The sequence below is a fragment of the Pipra filicauda genome, unplaced genomic scaffold, assembly GCF_003945595.2.
Source record: "Pipra filicauda isolate LSUMZ 115617 unplaced genomic scaffold, ASM394559v2 scaffold293_size922472_pilon, whole genome shotgun sequence".
NCBI lineage: Eukaryota > Metazoa > Chordata > Aves > Passeriformes > Pipridae > Pipra > Pipra filicauda.
The window spans coordinates 150,001-167,195 of NW_024104413.1; the positions used below are offsets into that span (position 1 = coordinate 150,001).

Here is a 17,195-nt window from a genome sequence, read left to right on the forward strand (position 1 = left end):
ATTGAACATACAAAAAGGACATTCAACAGTTCCTCTAAGAAATTTTCACTAGCAAAAGATTTTTTCAACATGGTTCAAAGAAAGAGTGTGGACGAATAGTGTACCTCCCAAAGCACTTGCATTCTTTAACCCATGAAGCTACTTGTAAAGAAACTTTAGCCCTAACTACGGAGACTTAGTTTGCTTTAGAGTTTTCATGCATTAAGCACTGCTGAGGCATTACTTTGGCTGCTGCTCCATCCATGACCAAAACATATCTTGCATAATTATAATCAACTAATATAATTAACTACCCAATATACTCAACTACCCAGTATAATATGTGGCTACTTGTAATAGTAAGGGCCTGTATTGGATGACTGAAAGCTCTTTTCTCTTCCTACATTCCTAGTGCATACAATGCCATTTCCTTTGTGATCCTGCTTTCTATTTGCAGTAAGAAACATGAAACTGCTATTTCCTGGAGAAAGTGAAATCCAACTGTTGAATGTACCAATCAGTGAGACAAGGAATCTGCCGTCCACAGCCACATCTTTCCCATTAAAGCTGGATAGCAAATGTTGGTATCTGTTTATTTGTTACAGATGGGATTTTACTGAAGCCATATTACCTGAAGGCTTATATCTATTTATCTGAAGTCTGTCTTTTGATTTTTCTAGGTACTACTGGAGTCTTACAAAGTCAAATTATGCTGGACTCTGCACCTGATAAAACATTAACATTGTTTTACACGTTTTGGGAGGACACAGACTAAGGAGTAGCAAGTACCACAGTACTCTGATTTGGAAATGCCAAATCCCACAAGATCCCCTTTGATTTCCCCAATAACAACCAGATTATGAGTAAGAAGTAAATCTACTATTTCCACAAAGAATACCTGAAGCATTCTATGATACTTTTCATGTTGCCTCTTCCTCTGAGGGCTCTTAATCTTTGGGAAAGAACAGACTGGAGGCTCTATAAACTATCCCAACTACACGCAGCTTTAAGAAAATGATTTTATATGCTATCATATGAAACAATTAGACAAAAACTCCTGCCTTACCAGATTATCGAGCATTCGCATTAGAGCTTCAAACTCCTGTTCGCCAATCTGCCATTTGGGGTGGGACACAGTACCCTCACCTGCTGGAGACTCAGGGGAACGAGACTTGGCTTTATACTTTCCAGGGTCTAAAAGCACTAAGTTGTCAGGTCCACCTGCACTGGCCAGGGTACGTACCTTAAAAACAATAAAGTTACCTTTAGGTTTCTCGAGAGACATGGGGTGAAAACAACCAAAAAAAAAAACCCTTAAATTTTGACACAAATCCAGAAGAAATCTACTTAATTTTAAAGCTCAATAAATGAATATCCTTGTATAAAAGTTGTCTTGAGTCTTTGAAAATACCTGTTCTAATCGGAAGCATTTATCAAATTCATGGTTCCAGTACAAGATTTCAACAGTGCTGGTGAAACCAATGTTTTGGATGTCCTCACACAATGCAATGGCTTCACACATCATTGTGTTAGTTTAGATCAAGAGCTTAACCAGTAAAGTGCACAATTATTAACCTGTCTGAAGGTTAATACAGTAGGCTGTATTATTACGTAACACATTAAAATTCTTACTTGGATCTCACAGGCAAGCACTAAATTATGAATATAGTAGAAAGCCTCCTCAACAGTCTCCCCAACTGATACTAAGCCATGGTTTCTGAGAATAAGGACCTAGAGAGACATTGAAAGAAAGTTACCAGCAGTAAGGCAAGAATTTTCTTGGTTAAAGAGCATTTGCTCTTGATTAAAGAACATACCTTTCACACACACACTGCCCCCACCCCTTTTCTGTAATTCTAGATGTAAATACTGACCTTGCTTTTAGGCCCCAAATTTTTCTGAATAACCACCTTTTCTTCATCATCCACTAAAATACCATGGTAGTCATGATAAGCTACTTCCCCAAGAGAAAGTGCTTCAGGTGAAATTGGCAGGAGACCACATTTCATTGCAGAAACCTGAGAAATATTAAAACAACTGACTTAACTTCTTGCAACAGAAAAAAATGGAAAATCAGACTAATATAAGAATTATAATAAAAATATATATTTTTATATATTATATGAATCTATCTCTACAAGTACATACACAGTGGTCTTTGACTCTATCCCTAAAGCCTCTACTTATGATAACTTTTGGATTGGATACAAGTCACATTGATCTTGGGTCTGACTGCTTTTACATGACAGCAACACCAATATAAAAAGACTCAAGAAAATAAAATTACAACAAATCAAAACCCAAAATCAACTGCATTCTTCATTCCTTTCACTCCACTCAGTTTTTTCCCCCTCCTGCCTCCCTGCCAAAAGAACTTAAGTGATCAACTCTGACACACGTAATTCTGCAGCACTGCAGATAAAGTTAAAGAATATTTTTAAAAAGACTACTCTATAACTCACAATTTTAGGAATTTGATCATTTATCCTTAAAATGGTTGTATTAATGTGATTAATCAATTAAAAAAAATCCAACTGTGAACTCTGAAAGACAGTCACTCTCTCAAAACATTCCAAAGAGGCAGAATTGATTTGTAACTAATTGCTTCAGTGAGAGATATTGGAAAAGTTTCAAATATTTCAGAAAACCTTGATAAACTGTGCTTTACAAAACTAACTAAAGCTTTTATGACTCACTGTCAAAAGATCTGGTCTTTCAAGGACACATATATGAAATACATATTATCCAATCATAGAGCTCAATTTACTGTCTAAGCATTCAGGTTAAACAAATAACCTGCAAGCGAGGAGGATCTACTGATTCAAACAGAACCACGTATTTGAAGACAGACTTAAAATCTTTCTGCTCTTCAGAAAGGAAGCAAATCTATGATTAAGGGGACCCAGCTCTTTTCCAGTTGGGAGAAGTGGGGGGAACAGGACTGAAGACACAGCAGGAGGTGCTTACCGCTGCTCCTGCTGGCGTGTGGATATGGACGATGCATTTGACATCGGGTCGAGCTGCATAAATTGCAGAGTGCAAGGTAAAACCAGCTTGGTTTACTCCCAAGTTAGTGCTTCCACGATCAACTACATCTCCTTGAATATTGATTTTAACCTGGGAATGAAAAGAATTATTTGCAGGAATGAATCAATACTCACAAAAATCTGATTTAATTCAGCATCTACTGCTGAAGCTCTAAAACCATAAGTCATCATTTATGTCTGAAATGCCTAATTTCAGACAAGCCTGACCCAACAGCCAGCAGCTTTCAAGGGTATGAGATGATTCACAGTCCAAATGTCCTGGCTCTTTACAGGGCAGATCAATGGGAGGACACCTGGTGGTGAACATGGGCAAAGAAATCTCTGAGATACCTCAGCTGTACCAGAACCACGTTCAATAAAACTATTCTAAATATGTTACAAAGGAGTAAAATATTCTCTAGGATAGAATTTCAACAGTGATATATAGACAGACATATATATTCATACATATATGAATATTTTACAGCTATGAAAATTACTAATTGCTTACCAGACTAGATGCAGTAACTTCACTATAGAGGAGTCCAAAAGGTACAATGAGGAAGTGCTCTTGCTCAGAATTTACTCTGGCCTAAGGAGAAAACCAGAGTAAGAGTTACTAAGAATATTTTACTAAAGCATACAAGAAGGCCCCAAACCACTCTCACTTCCTGAGTATGGAATGGACAAGTATACCTGTAACATATGCAATATGACTCATGTGTGCTACAAGAGATAATCAACACAGAGCACAGTTAATTAACTCATGTTGAACGAAACCAGATGGCAGGTACATGCCAGTGTCCTTCAGGTTGGTGGAATTTAGTAAACCCTTTAGTAAATTTAGTATCACCTGTGATAGGAGACAACTCACCTACTACGCATAAAAGAAACAATACTGGGAGAAACGGTGAAAAAAGTTACTTTTTTTAGTAGAATGAGTTTACACTCCAACTGTATTTCTACCCTAGTACGACATAAGGTATGAAATCAAAGTGTGTGAAAAAACGCCAGAATTTGGCCCACAGATCTAAAATGTCTTGATGCTGAGCAGGGTTTCATTACTGATGCTGGTTCCTGGGAGACACCTGTGAGTAGTACAGCAGTATTTGCAGATTTTCTACCAAGCATCCCAACCTTCACTTGTGTTTTTGTTCTCCTGTCTCATTCGCACAATCAGGAGTTTATAATACAAAATAATTTTGGCTTCAAACCACTCACATCTTGGGATACATCCCTTAAAAGTCTCTAAACTGAAAAGTACAGGACATCTAGGTAGTTTAGGTGTCTCTCAATGGAGAATTAAAAGGCTTCATATGTTTTACTAGACATGTGAGACAACTCCCTACCTCACTGTGAGTCAACCCAGGTTTGGGTGGTTTGTGTGATGGTTTTGGGTTTTTTGTTTGTTTGCTGTTTGGGTTTTTTAAATTAGAAGTTATTTATGAGTTTTGCATTTTCCTGAGATACAGCTACTTTATGCTGCTACTACCCCATGTCTTCTACTACTTGCAACATTAAATTCATATATACTTTGATATAATTATACTGCAGGGAAAAACAATTCTAAAATAAGTAGTTGATCAGTCATTCAAAAGCTCCCAGTACAGATCTAGTTTCCTTTACAAACAGTTGGGAACATGCTACAGCATAAGAACCTTAAACTGAACCAGTGAAGTTAAACTGCACCTCTATGAATCACCAAAATAGTTCTTCATTACTGAAGTGTAAATGATCTAGAAAATCTCTTATTTATGCAAGACAAAGAACAGGAATTATTCGAAGCGCCCCAAGAGCTAATAAGAAAGCTCAAATGCACGACAAACAAGCAACAAGACTCATAAACCACCTTGTTTTAGAATTAGATCCAATAAACAGCTCACGGCCTCAAAGCAAACCAAGACCTGGTGAATGATGTGTACCTTCTGTAAACCTGTTATCTCAAATTCTGCCTGACCCTGGAGGCACCCAAGTTTACTCTACATTACTGTACTTGACATGAAAACCCTGGAGGTACTCAAGTTTATTCCACATTATTATACTTGACATGAAAGCTCTTGATGCTCTGTAATTCTGCTTCTGCATCAGGACTGCACCAGTCTGAACAATTCCACACACAGCAACTGTCAGTGACTGACAATGATCCAGAAAAGCAATGATACTCCACCCTCCTCCCTGATATGCCCATATTGGCATACACTCTCACATCCTCACAATTCCTTTCTCCTCTAACACACAGGCTTATGACCCTCACAGAAGGCTGTTGTATCTTTTCTCTTAGTTCAGAAGTGCACTGGCAGTTTTTAACTTGAATGCAATCATCCAGTAATTAGAGCATCCACTGAAAATGAAAACCTGGAGTCAAACTCCAGCTCTGCATAAAGTGGTAGGCGTTCACCACATTCCAAAGGAGTGTCTTAGAACTGCTTAATGCATGGGTACACAAACAAGACTGGTTTGTAAATATAATAACCTTGTTCCATATCAGCTTCTGAAGATAAATTATATCTATCAGTCACCTTTCAGAAGGCTGTTCACTGAAGGAATTTGTAAAAGCCAGGAGAACTATGACTTGGGACTGGATGCTGACAAACCAAGAGCTTTCCAGGACATCTGCCATTCAAAACTGTCTAAACCACTTCCAGAACCTCACATTCCAAGCAAGTGCTTTGACTGTCTTCCACCTCAACTGGTATCACTTCTACTGGCATCTTCCTTGTGCTCCTCCCCAAAGAAAGCAAACTCGAGGCATTCCCCCCAAGTGACACGCCCTGGCCTCAACCCCTTTCCCAGGCATGGCGCTCTTCACTACATTTGTCTTCTTATCTGAACACACAAACATTCCCAGGGCTGAACTTTCCACTAGAAAGCCATCTCCAAACCTGCTTGCCTGGTAATCTTTCCACTGCATTAATGTCCCTTCTACAAAATCTATTCTCCTGTCACGTATGAAAAATCCGTGGGTGGCTCAGAGTTGTTTACAAGAACCATTATGTTGTATATGTTCCCTTACAAAAGGAACCAAATGATCTCACCAACACTGCCTTGATCCTGTGCCTACATGTATCATTTATCAGCTTCATCTGTTCACAAATAATATGCTTTGAAATCTCAAAAAGCAGTAATAGTAAGATTATCATGTTTCATTTTGACTGCAAGTAGAACTGATAATACATAAAGGACAACCTCTACTATGTAGAAAAAACCAAACAATTCAGCTCTGTTAGGACAACAATTGACTGGGCTGCACTCCACAGCTGTGACTTTACTCATGAGTCTCATGTTGATCATTCTACTGGCATATAAAACCTCCTTGATTTGACCTCCTTGTCATTATTTTTATGGATGCCAATGATTATTCAGTCACAAGGAAAATTGTTGGCATGCTGCATTAAGCTAAGTATCTCGCTCATGTTCAGAAATACTACGGCTTCTTTTTCAAAAAGGTTGGTACCTTGAATTATAAAACTCCACTGAATGACTAAGATAGTTTAGTACTTTGCAAGAAAAGCAAGAAAACTAAGAAATCACCTTGCAGAATAGTACATACAATTATTTGAAGCATTTAAGATACTAAAAGCCTGAGTCTTTCAGGAATCTTAACTTCATCATAAGAAGTTTCATGTACACTCTCTTAAGACTCTATTCAGGCTGTGGTAGCTGACATCCAAGCTGTTCCAGCTCTTACTGCAATGACAAGTCTCTTCACTATTATACTGCTTTCAATGCCACTTTGCTCCTCTTACACACAAAGAGAAAATGACAGGGGAGGGAAGCACTTCTCTTGTATGTGAAAACAATTGGTTCAGTTATCTGTTGATTCAATACTCACTGTTATATGATTGTAAATAAGCTGAGACCAGCCAAAGAGATCTGCTAATCTGTAGAAAGCTGCCAATTTACATCGTAACAACTTCTCCCCTTTTTCATAAGCGATGGAATCCGAGCCTCTCAGATCATTCACTGGTGTTACCATGCCAAGACCTGGAAAGCAGAAGGGGTAAAAAAGCACAAGAGGGGTTGCATTCAGCATCAGTTCAAACCTAACAACATGCCCTGCTATTAGAGTAGTTGTTCTTACTAGTTTATATCAGCATATTAAGCTAAGAAATCAATAACAAGTTTTCATTACCATCACGTAATAATTTATATTACACGAATATAATGACAGCCTTGGGGAGGGTTATTCAGCTTTGGCAGACGCAGCATTCGTCTCCTTCCCTCTATCAATTAGTGCTAAGGTGACAGTGCATTCCTCAGCAAAATATTTTTTCCCCTCTCAAAATAATGACTGTTTGTAAAATACATCTTCATTGTTAACAGAAAAATGTGACCCCAAATATTCCACTTCGTGAGATACATGATTCAGTATTCCTAACAAGGAGAATTACACATCTAAAAAGATGAACACAGGTTCACTTAATTAGGAAAAATTAAGTACAAGCCAGAGAGAGGAAGATTATGGTAAATACAAATACTGTAGTTCTAGTCACAGTGCAATTAGAAATGTGGTTAAAAGTAACTGTGATAAAGCAGAACCAGGCCACGCTACAGTCTAAACTAAAGATTTATTTTGGAGCACAGGCAAGGATTTATGTTATCTGAACACAAAACCTGTGTGTACATGCATTCGCACATTCTGGGTTTTGTTTTCCTTCTTTGTTTTGCTTGCTGATGTTTCTTGTCTAAAGCTTCACTTCACAGGTGAAAGCTGCAAACAGTATTTCAATGGCAAAAATAATTAGTTTCTAAAGACCTTCACTGTTACCAGACTACTAATGAGCATTTTATTTTCCTGCAGACAAACCACGTGGTAATTAGCAATATTTAAATCTTTAAATTTTTTACTAGTACTGACTTACCAGGCTTAATTTTCAATTAAGATACCATACTTCAAATAGCTTTTGATATAAATTATACACATGAATCACATCGCATACCACTGTGGCATTTAGAAACTAATCAATTCATTTCATGTTTGCAATGTTCCTGTGAGCAGAATAGGACAGCATTTGAACTTCACAGTACTTTTTATTTCAAAAAAAAAAAAAAAAAAGAAAAAGCAATTCAGCTCTGCTGGCTGGAGGTGCACTCACTCATGTTCAGCGCAGCCATCCCGCCCTGAGGTGCCGCAGGGTAGACATTTGGTACGTGCGTCGTCATGAAATCCGCAATCTGCTGTAATGCCAATAAACCTGTTGGGTTCTTCCCTTTCTTAAACTGTTCCTGGATCATGGATTCCAGTTCTTCACAGAAGGCCTAGCAACAAGACATTGCATGTTGTAATGCATGTTGAAATGAACTTCAACCTTTCACACACAGCTTTTTTTTAGCACTGAGATGGAACCATCCTACACCTCTTCTGAAAACGACCTCAGGGCAGAGGTACTGGGTACACACTGTAACTTGAAAACGTTGCTCTCTGGAGGCTCCAATTATATGAGTCACTTGGGGTTTTTTCTTTAATGGAAATTCCAGCATTCTCTCTTCAAATAACACCGAAACTCATTCAACCTACTAATATGAATTCCTGGAAGGAGAAGAATGTACAGTCCGCTCGAACACAAAACATGAAAGGAAAAGAAAAGGAAATTTGTCAGCATGGCTCACAGGGAACTGATTGCCAAGAAGGCATTCAGGAACACAGAAAGCAATGGCCATTGAAGTTTTAAAACATGTTTGAACAAGGGGTTGTTTACATTTGTCCTCGTTGTTTTTTCTTGATATTTTTTTTTTAGTTTATCTCTAAAGGCAAGAAAACAAGATTTTTTTACTACTGCTGACAGCTCCTGCTTTTGACAAGAACACTGGGATTTGTATAGAAGGAGAAGTACATACCATTAAATGATTATAATTTTTAAGTGACTTATTATTATTTTCATCAATAAAATGGGTTGACTTAAAACAAAAAACCCTGTAAATTTACCACTACATCCCTATTCTGAATGAAGTTATGTCATGAAATGTTTTGTATCTAAAGTCACCCACCAGTTATTACAAAATGAACAAATGTTATGAGAGAAATTTTGTTTGGTGTACTTTCTCCCCAAGGGAACATTTTCAATATTAAATGTCAGTCTTTCATAGTTCATTATTGTGCACCTTTTCAGAAAGAGATATATAAAAATATTGCATATGTCTGAATCACACATGAAAAACCAAGTACAGGACAGACCTGCCTTGTATAAGCTATTCTTAAAAAGTGATACATTTAATCATTTAAATGAACACATGAAAATAAGTGCAAAAATGTCTTACAAGGACTAGAAAGAAAATACAAAAAAAAATGTTGATGATTATACAGAGAATTCTGAAAGTAAGACTGAGGAGCTGCTTTATGAGTAGATAGAAAAAATTCAACCAGACAGCATGAGGAAAAAAAAAATCAGGAAAAGCCAACCAGAGGAAAGAACAGATGGATCTAAGATACCACAAAATTCTCCAATACCATTCTGATATTGAAAAGAGACATTAAATTTATCACTTTAAAGATGGAGCATTTTTTTTTCTTACTGGGCTTTGAAGAATCATGGAGACTCTCTTCTTCTGTTCCATCATGTTAAAATCCTGGCGAAGGTCAGGTGCCATATTTCTCTCTCTCAAATATTCTGGATTATTTTCATCAACTCGATCAAAATACCTCTCTTTGTGAGGGGCTGTAGTTGGAGGTGGTGAAGTCACCACCCCCACACCAGAATCACCATTCATAGCACAGTTTTAAGGTACCTACGAAGAGGGACAGAAAAAAGGAATAATTATTTCCTTGCTTCCTTGATTTTAGAACTACATACGTGTTTCTTGTTTAAGAGCAACAGTTCAAATCCACCTAAAATTAGCACGGCTTTCCAAACACTAATTGTCTGTGCAATTGGACAGCAATATTCTAGAATAGGAAAAAAGGTTTTAATATATAAGGTCAGACAAGGAGGCTAATATTTATGAGAAGTCAAATATGCTCCATATGCAACACAAAACTAACACAAAAGCTCCCATTTAAACTATCTCCAGTTCTTTAAGTTGTCTAAACAGCCTGATTTTCAGAAGAGAGGAAGTCCTTCAAACCTTCTCAGAGACAATGACAGAAGTTCAAGACACATGAGGTCTAAACTCACTAGTTTTGGGACTTTTTTGCTTATTTGGGTTTTTTTTCTTAAAAAGTTAAAGCAGACATAAAAATAATACTGCAGAAATCAGAATTTGAGTAATTATAGAAATTAGGACGTTACACATGTTCATTAATATGGAAAGTCAACCCCACCAAAACATGCTTGGACTGGGAACACGTTTCTGGAGACAAACTCAGAAATGCTGACTTTGCAACCCGGGGCATTGCTTTTTACATTTATTTTAGGACCATTTAACAACATGCACATCACTGCATTAGCATGTGGTTTTTGAAACCTGGAAAGCAGAGACACACACAGTCCCCACCCCTGGCCAGGTTCGTTTCAGATTTTACATGTTCTAGTCAGCAACTGTGTATCTACTAGAGAGGCTGAGAGCTCAGCTGGTATTGCTCAGACACACCTCCTCCTTCCACTCACAAGAATCCCTTTGTGTAACATTATCCCACTTTTCTGGGCACAGCATTACAACCTTCATTCCAAAATCCTTTTTAGATTTTTTGAAGCCTTCCACTGACAAGCAACCAGTTCAACAAAGCCACCCTTGCAACACTTTGAGACTCAAACCTCCAATTCCTGGTCATCTGACATATCAAATTAAAAATAAGCTTTTGCAGTACAGTTTGGTTTTCTTTGTATATTGTACATGACTAAACAAATGTCACTAACACAAACTGTATTTCACTGAGCTGCAATAGGAATATTTAACTCTGAATGGCTTGCTAGTTCATCAAACCGCAATTATTTACATTATACACAAAATAAGCAAGCTTGAAACCACTTGCCATCATAACATTTAGCAACTTCATTAAGAAAATGAGCTGAGAAAAGCTAGTAGGTCTTTTCCTAGAGGTGGGAGACTAAATAAAGAGAACAAAATAGAGGAATCTAGCTCCCTGTCCCAGGAAGGTGAAGCTAAGACTAATTTCAATAACACTGATTTTGATTTGGGGTTCACACAGTAAGGAGAAGCCCAATTTAAACTGTCAATTTTGTTACACATCTGGAGTTTTGCAAGGATTAGTACCATTAAAATGTGTTGATATTATCAAGCCATTGGAATTCTTTTTGCTATGCAGTAGGAAAGACTGTATATATCTTAAATAAAAATTAATCTTCTACATGTTATAACTAGGGAATTTTGATACACCTGTCTATTATTCTGCTATTTTTAGATTTTTCTTAGGGACTCGTCTTAAACTGTATTTGCTTGTGGATTTTAATTGGTTTAGTAATTTATTTCCATATTTATTAGCTAAAACCACTTCTGATGTGGATGCACACACAAGAAAGGCAAGCTTACAGACATTATTTTGAAACAAATCCATGGCGATGAAGAAAATTGTCTACTTCAGGACTGCAGATTTAGGAGATCTCGTCCTCTTTAATTCTTACATTAGAAAATAAGTTTCAAAATTCAACTTGTTTCTTATTTCAGAATGAACAAACCACTGAATTGAGACAGCTGAACACAATGAACAAAAGTATTTTCCTTGACTCTGCAGAAGAGGATACTACTATGATAATCTATGTGAGCACTTAAGACACTCAAATTAAATGCTCAGTGATTTCCACCCACTGAGTTACTAAATAAACACACAAAGACATCTCTGCACAGTTTAAAGTACTTAATTTTAAAGTTTAGGCTTTAAACGTCATGGTTGATCACTTTTTTTTTCTCTAAAGCAGGCTCATATACACATCTTCATTTTTTAATTACTAGCTTTCCCTCACCCAGGAAGAAATACAGGGTATAGCAAGAAGCAAAAATGCTTTTATCCACAAGGAAAACCTTTTAAGGTATTAGACCTATAAAGCTTAAAGCAAGTGAAGTTATAGCAAAGCAGACACCTCTTCTTTGGCAGCTTCAGATGGATGCCTAACACGCCCCTTCTAATTTCTCTTCCTCCTCACAACCTCCAGCCTGCACCATCTGCCATTTCCTACCTCAAAAACACTGCTGAAGGCCCATTAACACTTTACAACCCCTCTCCTGAGCTCTGTCACACATACTAACACCTCTACGTCCAGGGTTTTGTTGAAAAATGACAGTTTGCAGATCCAAACATGTCTTATTCTCTTACAGTAACAGCTTCACCAGCTTCCGCTTATCACAAAAAATCAGGGAGTTTAGGAACAAATACAAGGGCAAGACCGCAAATAAAGACAAACTGAACCACTCAAGTAGTTCAGAATTTATCCTGTGTTCTGCTGAGCAGAGCCCCAAATGTGTCTTTACTTCAAACCCAAGTATTAGAAAACTATGAAGTTCAAGCTCAGCACCAGCAGAGAACAACAGCCCTCTCCTGCCTGCTGAGGCATTCGATTTTCAGACCACGTTTGTCACATTGAATATGTGTATGCACAGTCTTATTTAAATTAAACTGTACACGTGTCTGCAAACACAATCTTGCATTTAATTATTTACACTAATTCCATCTTTTGGAGTACCAAGAGCTATTTCCAAATGAATGACACACATAATTACCTCACTGTTTCTTGCTCACACTGGAAAGAAGCTGGTCCCTAAGAGGCAACATTAAAGTGGGATCACAGTATCTTGCCAAAGTTGCATTATTCCTCCATTCAAGTATAAGATGGCATTCAGGAAGGTCCCGGGAAGCTATTACTGCTTCACCACTACAATTTTCATGTGTAATTATTGCCACTACAATGTTTAACATTAAGTGATCATTTTATATCTGAGGTTAAATATCAGTTTCATACCTCAGTTTTGCAACCTCAGCTATCCAAAATTAATGGTAGCCCCATGCCAAAGTCTAGTAATTAACTGTTTTAACATAACTATATCAGTAATTGTTCATTTTAATGGCTGTCAGGTACATATGTTAAAGGTATTGACTTCTGAATTAGAAGCAGATGTGCTTGACAACATTTTGCATAAGCCACTGAAATTTATTTATGAGTTTCCTTGAAAAACCTTTTGGGAGTAAGGCATGATGAACTCTCCAGTAAGAGCTTCAGTAATATGGACACCGATAAATAAATAAAAGGAATCTGACCAGTGAAGCTGAACACACACTGGGCAACAGCCAATGGCTCAACAAACTGGAAGGTCACGCTGAAAATCAGAACAGGCTGCCAAGGTAGGAAAAAAAAGAAAAAAAAAATGAAGACTGTCTTCACACCCACAGCACTCCAGTACAGACAGTTTCTTTCTGAGGTAGTTCACTGCAGCCCCCACTGCAGCAAGATAAGCTGCAATGCCAAAGGACTTTCTGTCATGATAAGGGTTTGTATGCGAGAGCCAGTTCTAATGCAACTGTGTCAGAAAAAGCCACACCCTTAACTGAAAAAGCTGTGGCTGGAAAACCTAAGTGCACAAAAAACCCTTCTGTCAGAAGCAGTTATTGTCAAATACAGACAGAGGGAAGACCATCTACTACTATGGGGAGCAAAGAAAAAAATAAACATCTGTGACAAAATCCAACCAGTGGCTCACAGTAAGAGAAGCAAAGACATCCATTCAGCTCATAAGTGTGTAACACAAACACTGGGGGGGTCAATGGACCAGCACATGGAGCCACCAACCAGCTCCCAGAGTCACAGAACACGCTGGGCTGGAAGGGATCCACAAGGATCATCGAGTCCAACTCCCAGCCCTCCACAGGACCATCCCCAAGAGTCACATGTGCCCGAGAATACAATGTATTTCTCACACGGGGGATGTGGATGGGTGAGCAAGTGCTAGAAATAGGTTGTTTGTGAAATACATTCAGGAAAACAGCTTTACAAAATGTCTAGCTCATCTACAGATACTGAGCGCTGTTTACGAGAAAAGATTCTGAAATTGGTATTAATATTTCACATTACTTTCATCATTCAAAATGCTCTTCTTCCCCATACTCTTCTAATCCAACAGTTTCATTAAGAGGAATGTTACTGAGTGGTGTCACAGTTAAGTTAAAAAAAAAATAGAATAAAGTTTTAGAACAGAAATGCCATAAAATTTTTAACATTATCATTCAGAAAGAAGAAAAATCTCAATTTTTTTAAACAACTTGCATTTCTCAGTACTCAGATGATGCACACGTAGTCAAAGAAATTTAAACAGGTAAAACAGTGAATAATACCCAATAAGAATCTACAATAACTTAAGGGCACATAAAACCCCCACCCTTAAACCTAAAAAAATATATATTTTTTAAAAGCATTTGGATTTGGGCTGGGATTTTATTGTAGTTAATAAACATACTTAAAACTTTAATATTAAACTCATTTTGATAGATGGATGTTGGGACAGATTTAAGTACTTCTGCCTCTATCGGTTCAATGTTTCTCACTGAACCATCATCACTGAATATTATGTGAACATTGGGAAGATGTAAAATGTCTCACATGTCCACCAGCAGGGATCAGCTAACTACATTTCTTGAAGAAAACGAAGTTTTGCAATCATTTAAAGGTTGGCTTTGTTTTGTAATAAGTTGCAATGGGTTATTTTTTGCTCCTCCACACCCTGAGGAAATTGTTTTTTACTAGGGCTGCAGCCAATGGAATTTGACCTAAAGGCTCCCTGCCACTGAAGGGCTGAGCACAGCTCTCCACACCAACACAGCTTAAAGTCTGCTGAGGCCAAGGCAGAATACAAATACACCCTGAGACGCAGGAAGAAGGTGGTGACAAGGGAACCTAAGAGACTTCTAAAAAATGTAAAATACAGTGCTAATTCACAAGATAGCATGTGTAAAAAAGAAAAAAACCACACTACAGTTTTGGGGTTTTTTTAAGTTCAGGAGTTATCTGAGCAAAACCCTACAAAATCAAGTCATTTCAGAGAAGAAAAAAAAAAACCTAAACAAAATCTGCTCTCTTCCTGGTAGCTTAGAGTTTCTCTGTACAAAATAACATGGGAGTAAAACACCTGTATGGGACCTTGTGCCAAATTTGCAAAATTCTCGATTGCTGATACAATCTCAGTCACCAGCAACAAAGATCGGGACACACCCTTCCAGAACAGGTCACTTTTGAGACCTATTTGGACAACAATATAGTGATTTGCTTTGTATCCATTCTTTTTCTGACAGTTCTTTCAACAAGTTATCTCCTCTCACACCACAGCTATGCCACTAAGCCTAACAGAGGTGAAAACAGATTTGACAAGAAGTTACTGGGGAAGGGACGAGGAGGTAGCAAACCAAAATAACTTGTTTTCTTTCCTGTTGTGCAAGCAACAGTCTTTGAGGAGTAGAAGTCACCTAAAAATCTCCTGCAAGTGACAAGTCAAGCAGTGTGATGGTAGTGGGAGGGAAGAGAGAGCTCTGTTTTGGATGCAAACAGAACAGGACAGGGAAAAAACTGAAAAAGAGTAATTTTATGGCCCAGGAAGGAGAGTCAGGGCACTGCAGAAAGCTACAGAGCTGAAATTACTGCATGGGGAAGTCATGAGGTGACAGGAGGGAGGAAGAGGAAGGGAAAGGGTTGGGCAGCATTGGGGTGGGGCAGCAAGAAACCCAAGAGGTAAGTGAGCTGCTGCAAACAGACTGAGTTAGTGTGAAAATTGAGTTGGTGGGGAGATGGCAAGGAAGCAGAACATCCCTCTACAGAAAATAAGGTTTCATTATCACTTGGTGTCTGAAAAAAAATTTATAAGTTTACACTGTTAGCACTTCACTCAACGTTCTGATCCTTTCTGTATTTTTTCCAATCTTCCTTTACTTTAGAATAACATTTGCCAAACATTCTCCTTAAAAAATTAGTATAACTTGGCAATAGGGAAATTACTTATGACTTGCACTACAATTGCCATCATCACCAGTGAGAGTATTTTGGCACCAATGACACTGGATTTGTTCTTGCCATTTCAAATGTTTCCTACTGAACTTTTAAAAGGAAAAGCTGGCATTATCTTAGGAAGTCTAAGAATAAAGAAAGTAAATCCTGACTGTACTACTTACTAGACAGTGTACTTATTATCATGAACAATTATATTATTTTTGAGCAAATGTTCCCAGCTTCTCATCTTCAGAATTTCCTCTGTTCTTTGTTTTCAAACAGGAAAAGACTATTTCACGAACAAGAACAGTTATTTATCTTGTACTGAATGTAGGCACCATCATTTTGCTTATTAAGAGAGATGCTGCAAAATACTGGACTCTGAAATTTAGAGAAAACCAACAGTAAGTTTATCTGAACAAAAGTATTGCATTTTATATTTGTAATATCAAGCTTTAGTGTCTATAACAACAGTTCAAGAAACAAACTGTGTTAGAAAGCAAGGAAAAAAAATAGACCAAGTCTACTTGAAATGCATAGACTCTGCAAGCAATTTTTTCCTATTTTCACCTTCTCTAAAACACTGAAATAAGAGACTCAGCACAGTGGGCTGTGAGTGTCTCAAGGCTACAGAAAAAAACTAGGCTTTCTAGGCTGCTGTGTTAAGAGAAGACTTAAGGAGCCACCATGTAACTACATCAGGTTGTAAACCAATGTAACTGCTGTCCAGCTTTACCAAAGCCAAACGCAGCAGGTGATTCTTCAAGCCAGAGTAAATTCACAGCAGGCAAATCGTGCCAGACCAACCTGATCACCTGCAACAAAATGATATTTTTAGTCAATGAGGGGAGAGCAGCAGATACTGTTTAACAAAGCTTCAGCAAAGTATTTGACATTGTTTCCCACAGCCTTCTCCTGGACAAACCAGCAACATAGTGACTGGATGGGCGGCCTGCAAAAGGGGCAGGAAACCAGCCCACGGGGTGCACTCAGAGGGGGGGCTGATCAGTGGTTTAGCTCAGGCTGGCAGCCTGTCACAAGTGGGGCACCCCCAGAAAATGACAGTGGGACCCACATGGTTTGACATCACCACAAATAATCTGGATAATGGGACTGAGAGCACCACCACCAGGTTTGCTGATGACACCACCCTGGCACCCTGGGTGGGGAGGTGGACGTGCCAGCAGGGAAAGCCACCTCTCAGACCAGGACAGGCTGGAAGAGTGAGCTGGCAAGAACAGTGTGGAGTTCAACAGAGACAAGTGTAATTCCCTGCAGCAGTGACAACACCAAAGAGCCCGGGACAGGCTGGGATCCCTTGCTGAAGGGG

At 38.2% G+C, this 17,195-nt stretch overlaps 1 protein-coding gene across 13 annotated transcripts in view; it reads right to left on the bottom strand.

The window, feature by feature from the left end:
* The window catches only part of ADD1 (adducin 1), a 63,664-nt gene that overhangs the window by 22,070 nt on the left and 24,399 nt on the right, over positions 1-17,195 (bottom strand). For all 13 annotated transcript variants that reach the window (XM_027712821.2, XM_039382989.1, XM_027712819.2 and 10 more), the window contains exons 2-9: positions 9,519-9,731; positions 8,102-8,264; positions 6,838-6,989; positions 3,517-3,597; positions 2,947-3,096; positions 1,854-1,997; positions 1,612-1,710; positions 1,046-1,222 (exon numbers count right to left, since the gene is read on the bottom strand). In XM_027712821.2, the coding sequence (XP_027568622.1) occupies positions 1,046-1,222; positions 1,612-1,710; positions 1,854-1,997; positions 2,947-3,096; positions 3,517-3,597; positions 6,838-6,989; positions 8,102-8,264; positions 9,519-9,713 (1,161 nt within the window). In that variant the 5' untranslated portion in view covers positions 9,714-9,731. The remainder of the gene's footprint in view (positions 1-1,045; positions 1,223-1,611; positions 1,711-1,853; positions 1,998-2,946; positions 3,097-3,516; positions 3,598-6,837; positions 6,990-8,101; positions 8,265-9,518; positions 9,732-17,195) is intronic.